Raw genomic sequence first — 13556 nt, forward strand, 5'->3', positions numbered from 1 at the left:
ATTAGCTTATAATGGACCTCAAGAAGAGAAGCATATTTGGAGTAGAAGGGATATATTAAGGTCAGCCTCAGTGTATATTAAGAAGCCTTTGAGGGTAGCCTGGGTGGCTGAGCGGTTTAGTGCTGCCTTCAGCCCAGGGCGTGATCCTGGAGACTCGGGATCGAGTCTCGTGTCCGGCTCCCTGCATGGAGCCTGCTTCTCCCTCTGCCTGTGTCTCTGCCTCTCTCTCTCTCTCTCTCTCTCTCTCTCTCTCTCTGTGTGTGTGTGTGTGTGTGTGTGTGTGTCTCACGAATAAATAATAAATAAAATCTTAAAAAAAAAAAAAAAAAAAGAAGAAGAAGAAGAAGCCTTTGAGGGGCACCTGGGTAGTTACAGTCAGTTAAGAAGCATCCAACTTGTTTTTGGCTTGGGTCATGATCCCAGGGCTGTGGGATCGAGTCCCACATGGGGCTTCTCGCTCAGCAGGAAGTCTGCCTGAGTTTCTCTTTCTTCCTCTCCCTCTGCTGGTACCCCTATGCTCTCTGTCTCTCTAACACAAATTAAAAAAAAAAAAAAAAAAAAGCAGCAGCCTTTGGAAAATCAGTTAAGGCCTTCTAAGGATCTAGTATTTGGTAGAGCAGTGGATACTGCCAATTACATAGAGCTGTCACATACAAGGCTGTGCCCTGTGCTCTGAAGACAGACATATATTCTTTTATTCCCACTCACTCCTTTTTCTCATAGCCCAATGTGAATTTTATTCGTTTACTCAAAGTCTGGATAAATCCTACTCCTTATCACTGTGCCTAGAAAATGTCACTGATGACTGTATGATGGTACAACAGAAGCAGAAATGAGGCAGGATAAGTGACACTTGATATTTGGGTCCAACACTGCTAGCTATGCTTTATATATAGGCAAGAATTCTCTTCTGAATGACAGTAAGAGACCATTTTTCTTAACCCTGTTGTTTCTTCAGGTTTTTCCTTTAAAATATGTTAGTTCAAATATTTGTGGATTAGATAACAGTGTTCTTTTTACCGCCTGCATTTTTTTTTTTTTTTTACCTCCTAGAGGCTACAGAGCAAACTTCAAGAAATAACACATCAAGATGAAAGTAAGTTCTTGAGTATAACTTATAATTATTTCTTCCCATGGACTCTGTGTTTTAAAAGATATTTTCTAACAAACTGTTTTTATTAAATAATAATTACAAATACTTTAACACTGATTCCAGTTTCAGCTGATTTTCAAGAGCTCATAATAGGAAATCATGTAAACCATTGTGGTTTTTGATGACAGTTGTCAGTGGAGTTCAAGGTATAGAAAAGTAGGCACTTTTCAGTGATACTGATTTTTCTTTTTCTGTGCCAGTTTTTGGTTATATATAAAGTATATAACTAATGTCCTAAAAATTACTAGAACATACTAAGCAATAGCAAATCAGTTTCTAATCAGTAATAGCCAGTGTTTCTCTAATAAATTTATATAATTTTTAGCACAAAGCAGTAAAACTTGACAGTGTAGAATCTTAGATGGCCTTGTCACAGACAAAAAATCCCATTATTTTCCTTGATATTTTAGAAAATATTCATTTTTTTAAATTGTGGTAAAATATATATTAACACAAAATTTACCATTTTAACCATTTGTTAAGTGTACAGTTCAGTGGCATTAAGTACACTGACACTGTTGTGCAGCTATCCCCACTATCCTGCTCCAGAAGTTTTTCAACTTCCCAGACTGAAATTTTGTGCCTGTGAGACAATTACTCCCCTTCCCTGTCCCCGGTCCATCCCTGGCACCTTCCATTCTCTTCTCCGACTTCTCTGAGTTTGATGAGGTGCCTTATGTAACTGGAATCATCCCACATTTGCCCTTTGCTATTTGGCTTGCTGGCCTAGCACAATGTCTTCACAATTTCTCCATGTTGTAGCATGTGTCAGAATTTCATTCCTTTTTAAAAGGGCTAAATAAAATTTCATTTTATGCATGTACCACATTTTGTATCCTTTTGTCTGTCAGTGTACACTTTGGTCACTTTTGACCATCGTGAAGAATACTGCTGTGAGCATGCCTGTACAAGTAGCTTCCTGAGACCCTGCCTTCATGTCTTCAGGGCATATCCCCAGAAGTGTTATTGCTATATTAAATAGTAATTCTCTTTTTAATTTCTGAGCAGCTGTTACACTTTTTCCTATAATGACCATATCATTGTATGTTCCTATCAGCAGTGCATAAGGATTCCAGTTTGTCTAAGCCCTCACCAACACTTGTTCTTTTCTGTTTTCTTGATAGTAGCCATCCTCCTGGGTGTGAAGGGGTAACTTATTGTGGTTTTGAAATGCATTTTCCTATTGACTAGTACTGTAGAGTATCATTGGTTATTTGTCTATCTTCTTTGGAGAAGTGGTTATTCAAGTCCTTTGCCCACTTTTTCAATAGGATGATTTTTTTTCACTTTACTGAAATTTTCAAAATAACTCTAGCAAAGTTCACTTGATAGGTGATTTTAGATTGTCCTACCTCTTTAACATATCAGCACATTTCTTAGATACCCTTGACCCACACATTTCCTTAAACTCTTTTACCCTAATTTTCTATAAATTACTTATTTATCTGTGTTTTCTATAGTTAGGTCCTAGGTGATAGGGTCTGTGTTGTATCTGGATCATTTTGTATTATACGGCATCTTTTTGGAACCTCGGTAAACAGTTGGTTGACCTTTCCATGTTTAGTTCAGCTAAACATTTAATTATGATTTTTGTATTGTCAGCCTCTATTCAGTCAGTTTATGTTAGATTTATTGCATTTATGATATTTTTCTTGTTAGAATAATTTTTACAGATATTACATGAGAGATTAGGGGGAAAAGAAGAATGTTTCCCCAGAATCACTATAGTGTTTTGCAAGTGATAGTGTAGAGAAGCCAGTTCTTTTAATTTAAATATCTTTGAAGATAAATTTCTCAGTAATAGTCTCATGTCCACTATTTACTTTCATATTTAATTTTCTTGTGTGGCTGAGAATTTTGGAGGATTTGCTAATTGCAAGACACTATGCCAGTGTGGATTATACACAGATGGCTAAAACACAGCCCTTACCCAAAGAGCTATAGTCTTGTGAAAGAGACAGATATGTAAATAAAAATTTTGGATGCTGGAAGAATCAAGTATTATAAAAAAGATACAGTGAGAATGGCAAAAGGTTGTGAAAAATTAGGGAATGATTTGTAACTGATGAATCAAAGATACTTTGTGGAAGATGTGACATTTGGAGTAAGACTGCAATGACAAATAAGAGTTTGATAGGAAAAGCAAGGAAGGGATCCCTGGGTGGCGCAGCGGTTTAGCGCCTGCCTTTGGCCCAGGGCGCGATCCTGGAGACCCGGGATCGAGTCCCACGTCGGGCTCCCGGTGCATGGAGCCTGCTTCTCCCTCTGCCTGTGTCTCTGCCTCTCTCTCTCTCTGTGTGTGACTATCATAAATAAATAAAAAAATTTTTTAAAAAAAACTTAAAAAAAAAAAAAAAAGGAAAAGCAAGGAAGAGGAGTCTGGGCTGAGGAGAACATGAATATGACAGTGCCTGTCCAGGAACCTCAGGCTGAGAGTGCAGTTGTGTTAGAGCATAGAGGGTGAGATGAGCCAAATGGTTACAATGTTTACTTAGGGTCAGAGGTTTACTTATGTTCTATTTTTAAAAATTTGAAGCCTTTAATGATTTTTCTGGATGGGACTGACTTGTGACAGTGTAGAAAAGAATGAGAGAGGCAGGCTTTAGAAGTCAGAAGTTTAATTAAGAGGTTGTTTTTGTAGTACACACGAGGTGAAGAGCACCACAGGGTAAAGGCATGTGAGGGCCTGGAAGTAGAATCAACAGAAGTGGCAATTTATTTGGACCTGTGGGGTTGGGGGGAAGGGAGCATCAGGGATGATGAAGATTTACAAACTGACCTAGAGATGACAATTTCATTAACCTAGTTTAGGAAGGGGGAGGAGCAGATTTAAAGTGACAGAAAGGGGTTGGGTGTTGCGCATATGAACTCAAGGTCCCTGCAGGACCTCCATGTAGAGATGGAAGATCGGAGAGCTTTGAGTCTGTGGGAAGTTCACCCTACAGATTATGAAAGGAATAAGGGCTGCAGGTGTATATTCAGAAGTTATTAGCGATGACCTGGAGTTGAAATCAAAAGAGGAACTGAAGTTTTTGAAAAATAAAAAGGAGGGGGCCTAAGATAGTATCTTGGAGGAATACTTACATCTCTCTAAGAAATAGAAGGAAGAAGAAATGATAGAGCAAGAAAGGTGAAAGGTAATCTTTCTGTTAACCCACAAACAGATGATCAAGGCTGTTCCATGGCTAAAGGATATTAAAATGTGACGTATGATGTGCTTTATATGTCCTGTCAATGTCAGGCATTTACATGGGAACTCCTGTTGCACAAAATTATCTGTTTGTAAGCTAAACACTGGTATCATGCTTATGGAAGATTACATAGCACTAGTTTTCTATCATGTAAAGAAAAAATAGTTTAATTTTTTACAGAAGCTCTAAGGATTATCAGTAATATATCCTTAAGTGTTATTAATAATTTTTCTGAATCTAGAATCCAAAGAAGATCTCTCACTGAAGGATGTTGAAGATACCATGGTAGAGACAATTGCCCTTTGCCAGAGAAATTCACATAATTTGAACCAGCAGCAACGAGAGGTAGGAGAATGACTCCTTAGGCATATAAAAGTCTGTTCTGATCTGAAATTAGGAGTTAATCCTATTTCTGCTGCCCTTTCAGCCACCTGAGCTTAATTCAGCTGAATTTTAATCACTGTTTAGTGCTCCCAGGAGTATAAGCCTCCTAAAGTTATTGTGAGGAGTGCCTGTCCTCTTTGTTCTGACAAAAGGCTTTATGTTCCTAGATCTGGCTGTGCTGCAGAATTTAAGCGCATGAATACTAGATGTCCTTGTTCCCTCTGGACTGAGATTTTGTGTATTCTGTGTAGTGATTCTGTGAATGTGTCGTCATTTATCATCTCTTCTATCCTCTCTGGAGGAAAATGAGTGTTAGGAGCTGGAGGGAAACCCTCAGGGGATACAGAGAAAACTAGAAGAGGTCAAAGAAGGCTGTGATGTAGTTTCTCAACCCTGGCTGCACATTACAGTCACTTGGGGAGCTTTGAGACAATCCCAGCACTCAGGCTGCACCCCAGAACAATGAAAGTCTCTGGGTTGGTACCCAGCATTAAAGCTTCCCAGAGGCTTTCACTATACAGCCAAGGTTGGAACCAGTGCTGTAACAGATTTCCAGACTGCCAAAAGGAAGAGCACAAACTGAAGGAGGTATGGCTGAGCACCTGGTACAGGTGGGAGTTAAAGCAGTGAGGCAGAAACTAAGGGGGCGAGATGTGATTTGACAGCCACGTTCTGCTGCAGTTTTCACAAGTAAAGCTGCAGCGTGATATGGCATCATAACTCTTGCCCCTCCAGGCTGCAGCCTCTCACTTGGCACCACCTAGCCCCTTTCTCTTCCTGAGTTTCTGAAATGGGAAGTGAGGCAAATTTTTGGTATATTTTTAGTCATACACATTACAATGAAAATAATAAAGTTTGGTTTTTTTTGAGTTGGGTAAATTTCTACTTTACGTTTTTGTCAAGGATTTTTTTAAGGCCATAAATTTCGAAAACCCTTTAGAAAATAAATTGTGTACAACAAGCACATTTACATAATAGATGTAGATTTTTTTCTTTATTAAAAAAATTTTGTGTGTGATATACTCATTATTTTTAAAAGCCCTGCAATAGGGGAGCCCGGGTGGCTCAGTGGTTTAGCGCCGCCTTCAGCCCAGGGTGTGATCCTGGAGACCCAGGATTGAGTCCCACATTGGGATCCCTGCATGGAGCCTGCTTCTCCCTCTGCCTATGTCTCTGCCTCTCTCTCTCTCTCTTTCTCATGAATAAATAAATAAAATATTAAAAAAAATAAAAATAAAAACCCTGCAAGGGATCCCTGGGTGGCGCTGCAGTTTAGCGCCTGCCTTTGGCCCAGGGCGCGATCCTGGGGATCCAGGATCGAATCCCACGTCTGGCTTCCGGTGCATGGAGCCTGCTTCTCCCTCTGCCTGTGTCTCTGCCTCTCTCTCTCTGTGTGTGACTATCATAAATAAATAAAAGTTTAAAAAAAAAAAAAACCTGCAATACAGAAGGTTACCCAGAAAAATATGTTTTTACAATTTACTTTGTAAAATCCTGTCCCCCAGAAATCACCATCATTATCATTTGGTGACCATCGTTTGGTGACCAGTTATCTGCCTAAGTTGACATAATTTTAGAAAAGTTGGATCGGATAATGTTTGCTTTTACAAATATAGTATTCAAACTCAGGAAGCTTTCTGAATTTCAAATGAATATTTCTTGACCATACTATCTCTTAATAGATTTTCACTACAGCTTAAAAAAGAATCTTAATACCTATAATAGATTGGAATTATTTGTTTATAATTACATTTCAGTTTTTATAATATCTGCATTCCCAAGCCAGTAAAGAACTTTGTGTGAACTCATGCTGGCTGCAACCTGTCTTTTCCATCCTTCTTAGTTTTAAGTAATTTTTTTATTTTACTTCATCAAGGCTAATAACACATACATTCTTTTCAGGGTCCACAACTCCCATAAATTGTTTAATCTTTTGAAAATGAATTATGGCTTTTCAGCAGTCCTTTTGCACCATGAGTTTTCCATTCCTAAGTTTTTATTTTCATTTATCTTTTGGTTAACTAGCTATATTTGGACGTGGTTATATTTTGATAAACATAAAAGAGTAGAATTCTTTAAGCTGTGTTCATGCATATTTAATTCTAAGTCTTTTTCACTTTTCAATTCTTCCATCTCCTCTCCAATGTCTATTTGATACTCTTCTATCTTCTCATGGAAATTTTAAGGAAAAAGGATAATTATGTTTTATTAGTGGGGCTGTTTAGGTTCACATAAGCTGAAATATGTCCAGATTCAAATGCATTAATGGTAGAGTTAGTTATAAAAAATCCATGCCTCCAGAACTCTAGGGAATATTCTGACTATTTTTGAACTCTGTATCTCTTAATCAGAGACAGGAACAATGCTTCTTTTGATGTGGTAAAAGGAAAATTTATTTTTTTGTCTCAGTTGGAATTTGTTTTAATAAAAATATTAGACGTTAGACTTCTTCCTATCCTTTGAAATTTTCACTTCTCTGTGTTAGTACACCATTCACTGGCTGCTTATAAGAGAAGTCTGTCTGTCTCCTTGTCTTAGAGACACACACACATATACACGCACCACTCTCTGTGTGGCCTCACCCTCCAACAACTGGTTTCTGCTTCATTTCTGAACAAGTTTTGTAATAACACTATTTTAATATAAATTGTATGTAAATACTGTCTTGTGTGAAAAATGCTGGGCTGATTTTTATAGACTACCAACCATTAAGCTTGGGGGATTTTAATGGTTGTTTATCTTAATTCTCTTTTCTTTGTTTTTGTTTTGTTTTGGAGAGGGTGAAAACGATCTGTTGCCACACTCAACTAACTAGAAGATTTGACGTATTTGAAAGACTGACAATGGACTGTTTATAATATCTCTTTCCATAAGATGTCAGGGCAAGATTTAACATTATGAGTATTTACTTAAAGCAGATTGCAGGCAGTTGGGCTGTTAATCCTTTCTCAAGGATCTCTACCTATGAATCTCTGTGAATCTGTGAATCTTTACCTGTCCTACCTTTGTATATCTGTTTATGGGGCTGCCCTAAGGTACAGTGGTTCGGTATAACAAAGGGTTTGGCTTTGTTATACATATAATTCCCTGAAAAGAAAGCTGTTTATTACATAACATGAGCAAGGAATTTGGGTTTAGTTGTGTTGCTCTCAAGGCATGGTTCATGTGGAGATTTAATTAAAGAAGAATAATTCCTCTGTGTAGAGTATGACATATCCCATGACTGTTACCTCTACAACCATGCTTCCCATAGTCTGCCACTTAGAGTCAAGAAACAGTTAATCTTTACAAAGGTAATTCTTCTAAACTGTCTGGATTAAATTAAAAAATTTAAAAATCAAATTTATAAACATAATATAAAAACAAAAAAGTATAAATAAAATAAATTACACAATTAAAATACACAAATCAATGATGTTATAAAAACAAGTTAAAGTTAGGAGACTAAAAGGTAAGCTAAGTAAAGCTATCTAAGAATAAAATACAAGACTAAAAGTTCATAAGTACTGAATAAAATAAATTAAAATTTCCATAAAAGAAAAAATTGCCAGTATCTTGAGAACTTAAATATATCAGAAGTTATCAGTATAAAATCTTGGCCTTACCAAACCTTAAATGGGAGCAGATAAAGGCTTCCTAGTAGAGCTCTTCAGTTGGGAGATCACCTAGTGGAAAAGTTGCTGGACCCACAGCCTATCTTAAGGGGCCTCTCATATCTCCACTGCCATAGGACTTGTACAGGGTTAGGTAGTGGAGTACAGAACATGCCCTTTTCTGTAAATAACCACTCTAGCTCTGCTCTGACCTTTCTTCATGACTCCCAGATGTTTGCAGGAATAGCTTATTGTCCAACAAGAAACCATGTTTGAAATTTTAAACATGTATTAGTTTGATTTTAAAGATTTACCCACCCACCAACTCCCCCAATAAAAGGAAGAGCACAAAATTTAGAGTCAGAGTACTAGTTTACTGGCAGTGTGATCTTTGGCAAATTACTTTTCTAAACCTTAGTTTCTTATCTCAAGTGAGGATTATGGTTATTGTATGAGGCTGTTATGAGATTGAAATGAGAAAGTGGGGACTCCTGGGTGGCTCAGGGGTTGGGCATTTGCCTTTGGCTCAGGTCATGATCCTTGGGTCCCGGGATCGAGTCCCACATCAGGCTCCCTGCATGGAGCCTGCTTCTCTCTCTGCCTGTGTCTCTGCCCTTCTCTCTCTCTCTCTCTCTCTGTCTGTCTCTCTGTCTCATAAGTAAATTTTTTAAAAAAATGAGAAAGTGTGTAAATCATTTAATTCAGGACCCAACATAATAGGAATAAATAAATCTATTAATTTATCTCCTAATGTGGTTGGAAATGTTAATTGAAATAATATTAATTTCTACCTCTTGGTCTGTGATGACTAAGGGAATACAAAATAGTGCTTGACAGAGGGGAAAACTTTGAGTAACCTTTATTCATTTCTCTTGCTTGACATGACTGAAGAGAAAGAGAAAGTGGTAAACTAGTGGAGGGGGTAGTTCTCTGTTTTTCTCCCGCAGTACATAGGATTATTTATTTAGACTTGCTCAGTGATGCATGTATAGCACAGTATATAAGAATCTGACTGGAGGCCCTGCTCCGTCTCCTTGAACATGCCTTTTCCTGAGACACAGAAGATTGTAGTTCCCCAAGGTCTAGACTTACGTAACCTGTTTCTTTATTTTCCCAAGGTGCATGGTCAAGATAACTGTTTTAGCTGTGGCTGTTGCTTCTTACTATCTTTTCCTAGTCAAGTGTTCTGTCTTTTCTCTTTAAAATGTTTACAAGTAAATGTATGTGAGAGGTACATCTCAACCTGTAAAACACTATTCTGATGTTAATCTTAAAAATAATAGAATGCTTTGGTTTCCTCTGACATTGTAGGCACTCTGGTTTCCATTATTGGAGGCAATGATGGCTCCTCAGAAGCTGTCTGGTTCAGCTGCGCCTCATCTACACCCTGAAGGTAATTACTTTTATCAGAGTCCACCTATACCATCACCAATTTTTATCTGCTAAGAATTATCATTATGATACTTTTTCCTGGTATCATATTCTTACTGTTTTTTTCTTAATGAGATCATGGTACAGTGTTAACCTCATGTGCAGTGCTTTCCATGGCACCAGATCTGTCATTTGTCTTGAATAATAATAGTAGCTTTGCTGTTACTTATCAGCAGTTAACTTTAAAACATCCAACTGGCCCTGGTTAGCTAAGCTTCTAGGAAGCTATATAAATCCACTATTTTCTACTCACTTGTAGGAAAACCCAAAAGCTCTTATTTTAAACTAACATTAATATTAATATTTTATTATTATAACAGCTCTGAAATCTTTGACCATGCAAGTTCTAAACAGCATGGCAGCATTTATTGCTCTTCCATCAATCTTGCAAAGAATCTTACAGGTGAGTTAAAGGGGAAAAAATTCAATGTTGATCAGTTTCAAATAATATTTTAGTTATGTTTAACAAACAAATTAAGCTAATGTTAAATGAGTCTCGAGAGTAATGCAGATGATTTTGGACATTGCTTAATATATAACTTATGACCATCATACTTGAACCTTTCCTGGTGCAGCATGAGTGTGGGTTTGCCTGGCACACACTGGCAACCTTCAGTGAGGGTGTGCAGCCTTCACATGTCCACTGTGATCTTGAGAGTCAGATACATAGGCTCTCTATGTGCCAACTGGAAGGAATCACCATTTATTTACAACTAATTGTGATTCTTAGCGTAAAAAAGAGATAACCTACAAATTAAGATAGGCATTTCCTAATCATTGGTTGTAACTTAGGTTTTTTAACTCATTGTAAAAAAAATTTTTTCATGTCCAAGGCTCATCCCCATTCTAAATTCTACCCAATTTTGTGTCCAAAGCCTTGGTAGGAAATAACATTTCATCCTGTTTTCTTCAGCAAAAGGCCCAAACATTCCCAACATCATCAAAAGAACACTAAAAATACCCTATGATCTATTTTTTTTAAAATCTGTGACCATTCCTGGGGAAACAGCAGGAATTACCTTAGAATGCATTTTGTCTTCCTTCACTGTATGCAGCATAGACACACCAAAACAAAACAAAACATTGATCTTGATGCCATTGATCTTTATAATTCTCAAATGATTTTTCTCCCATCAAGAATGTCCCTGGCAGTTCTCTTTAAGACTCACCAAGCTCAGGTAGCCCCGGTGGCGCAGCGGTTTAGCGCCGCCTGCAGCCCAGGGCGTGATCCTGGAGACCCTGGATCGAGTCCCACGTCGGGCTCTCTGCGTGGAGCCTGCTTCTCCCTCTGCCTGTGTCTCTGCCTCTCTCTCTCTGTCTCTGTCTCTATGAATAAATAAATAAAGTTAAAAAAAAAAAAAGACTCACCAAGCTCTACTTGCATTGTATTAAGCGTCCAGGCCTTCCTTCACTGATACAGACTGCTGCTTATGTAGGCTCTCCTCACAGTTTATGTATCTTCACATGTATTACTACAATTGATCCTTCTTATGTGTTGGAAAATTCTTTGATATAGACAACTTATTTTATATCCATTTTAGAATATATTAGTCATAGTTTTTAATTATATGTAAAGTAGTATCTCAAGGCAAAAATAATTTATCAAGTAAATTAGAAAAAATGAAATCTTAAAGTCAAAAGTGGCTTCTCTCAGCATATGTGTTTTGCTTTATGTGGAGCTTTAACCACACTTGGATACATAAACTATAATAAACAAAAATCAACTTTTCTGTTGGCAAAAGCATGTGATTTTTAAAAATTTTGTTTTTCAAGGCTCCTGACTTGAAGGCTTTTGATATAAGAAAATCTTCATCTTATTTTGAGTTATATTTGCATTCATTTTATTTTTTAATTTTTTTGGCATTCATTTTAATTATATTCTTATCATTTTCTACCTTTAGTGGTAGAAAAGGTACCTTCCACTTTTACTCCCACTAGTCAGGAGGGTATGCTATTTCTTAAATTCCTTATCTGCACATTTGTGATTACTGTAATAATGACTGTAATAATGACCTTACATTTGTATAGAGATTTTTATTTTTTTCAAGGTGCTTTCACAGTATCTCATTTGAAGCTCACAACAATCTTTTCAGGTAGGCAGGGCTACTATAGAAATTTCTATTGATGAAGAAGGAAACTGAAGTGTAGAAAAGTTAGTACTTGGCCTGCCATTAGCGGCAGAACCTGGCTACCACCAAAGTCTCTCGCCTCCTGATTTATGCTCTTTCCTATTCTATCATGTAAGCTTTACAGTTGTTTCAGTGCCTGGTCTTTTGAGGAATTAACTAGTTTATTAATTATAAATTATCTTGTTTGGTTGTTTCCTGGTAGATGAAAGGCTTAGCTCTTGTCCTAAAAGAGCTCTTCTAAGAGACAGAAAATGTTCTGTTGTAACTATTCTTTGGGCTCTAAGCAAGTAATAGTGGCCATCTGAAGGATTATCTGCTGTGACCTCACAAAGGGTGATTGCAACTTCATCCCTACACTTTCAGTCCGTGCAATTACAACAGCAGGAACCTGACTGTACTAGATCAACTCAGGATGACCAACTGGCCCAAGCAGGGCCAGTCAGGAAATTTTAGAACTGGACTTGAAAAAGACAAATGAGTCTCTTTTGGGGTCTCTGTGTATGTAAGGTACAAAGTTCAGCAGCTGACAGTGACTACTTTCCTACCAAGTGGGCTAAAATACTAAAAAATAATAAATAAGTAAAATTACAGAGAGGAAGAGAAGAGTAAAGCAGACACTCAAAGAGAAGAACAGACAAGATGCACGAAGAAGAGAAGAAACCATGAGAGGATTCAAGACACGAAGAGAAGATAACACAGAAACCCTGGTGGCATTTGAGTCCTTCATTATAGTTCTTAAGGCTCACTTGTATTCCTTTGCTTGGATCTTTGAAACAGACCAGTATCTTTACAATAGTTATGTTTTTTAAATAAGTTAGAATGAGTTGGGCTTCTGAATCTATCTAGTCAAAGGAGTAACAATAAAAGTATCTGTCTGAAACAGACTGGGGAATTTGGGAAGATTTCCTGGAGGAGGAAATGTCTGAACTGAATCTTAAATAGCTTATAGGAATCAGGGGGAAAAAAAAAAACGAGATAGGACTATTCTAAGCAGAGTGAACTATATATACAAAGAATGTGAGGTAAAACATGGTACATTTGGAGGAGTTGCAAGTGTTAAATATGCTTGGAACATAGGACAAGAATAAAGGTGAGTCACGGAGCTGAAATTTGAGAGACTGGCAGGGACTATGTTCTTAATTGGTTTGTGAACCATAAGGTAGGACTTTGGATTTAATTTTAAAATTAGTAGAATCTCATCAAAGGCTTTTAAGCAGAGGAATAATGGAATGATGTTTCTCTTTAGAAAGATCATTCAGCCTATATGTTATACAGAATAAGTTGGAAGGGATCGAGAATGAAAGGCCTAGAAATACCCAGAATGTAAGAGGTATTCAAAGCTTGTAAATTAAGTTGCATAGAATGGCTAGGAGAAGATGGATTTAGAAATTAATTAATAGAATCCACTTGACGTTTAGAGGTGAGGGAATACAAGAAGAACTCATGTTTCATGTGACTAACAATGAGCAGTTGGGAAATAATGAGACTGGACTTTATGGGAAGAGGTAAAAGTGGAGACATAGACTGAGAAGTTGTCAACACAGAAGTGGTAGTTCAGTTCTTGAAACTATGTGAACTTTAGGAAGAAATGAGTTAGAAAAGCAGAAGGCTAAAAGTGGAGTTCTTGGAAATATCTAAGAATCAGATCTATTTACCGATTTTTATTTACCATTAG

At 37.3% G+C, this 13556-nt stretch overlaps 1 protein-coding gene across 7 annotated transcripts in view; it reads left to right on the plus strand.

Annotated features, from left to right (window-relative positions):
* VPS8 (VPS8 subunit of CORVET complex) overlaps positions 1–13556 on the plus strand; it is a 257836-nt gene that overhangs the window by 175014 nt on the left and 69266 nt on the right. For all 7 annotated transcript variants that reach the window (XM_038583601.1, XM_038583603.1, XM_038583602.1 and 4 more), the window contains 4 exons: positions 1054–1096; positions 4586–4689; positions 9633–9714; positions 10073–10155. In XM_038583601.1, the coding sequence (XP_038439529.1) occupies positions 1054–1096; positions 4586–4689; positions 9633–9714; positions 10073–10155 (312 nt within the window). The remainder of the gene's footprint in view (positions 1–1053; positions 1097–4585; positions 4690–9632; positions 9715–10072; positions 10156–13556) is intronic.

Source organism: Canis lupus, chromosome 34 (assembly GCF_011100685.1).
Source record: "Canis lupus familiaris isolate Mischka breed German Shepherd chromosome 34, alternate assembly UU_Cfam_GSD_1.0, whole genome shotgun sequence".
NCBI lineage: Eukaryota > Metazoa > Chordata > Mammalia > Carnivora > Canidae > Canis > Canis lupus.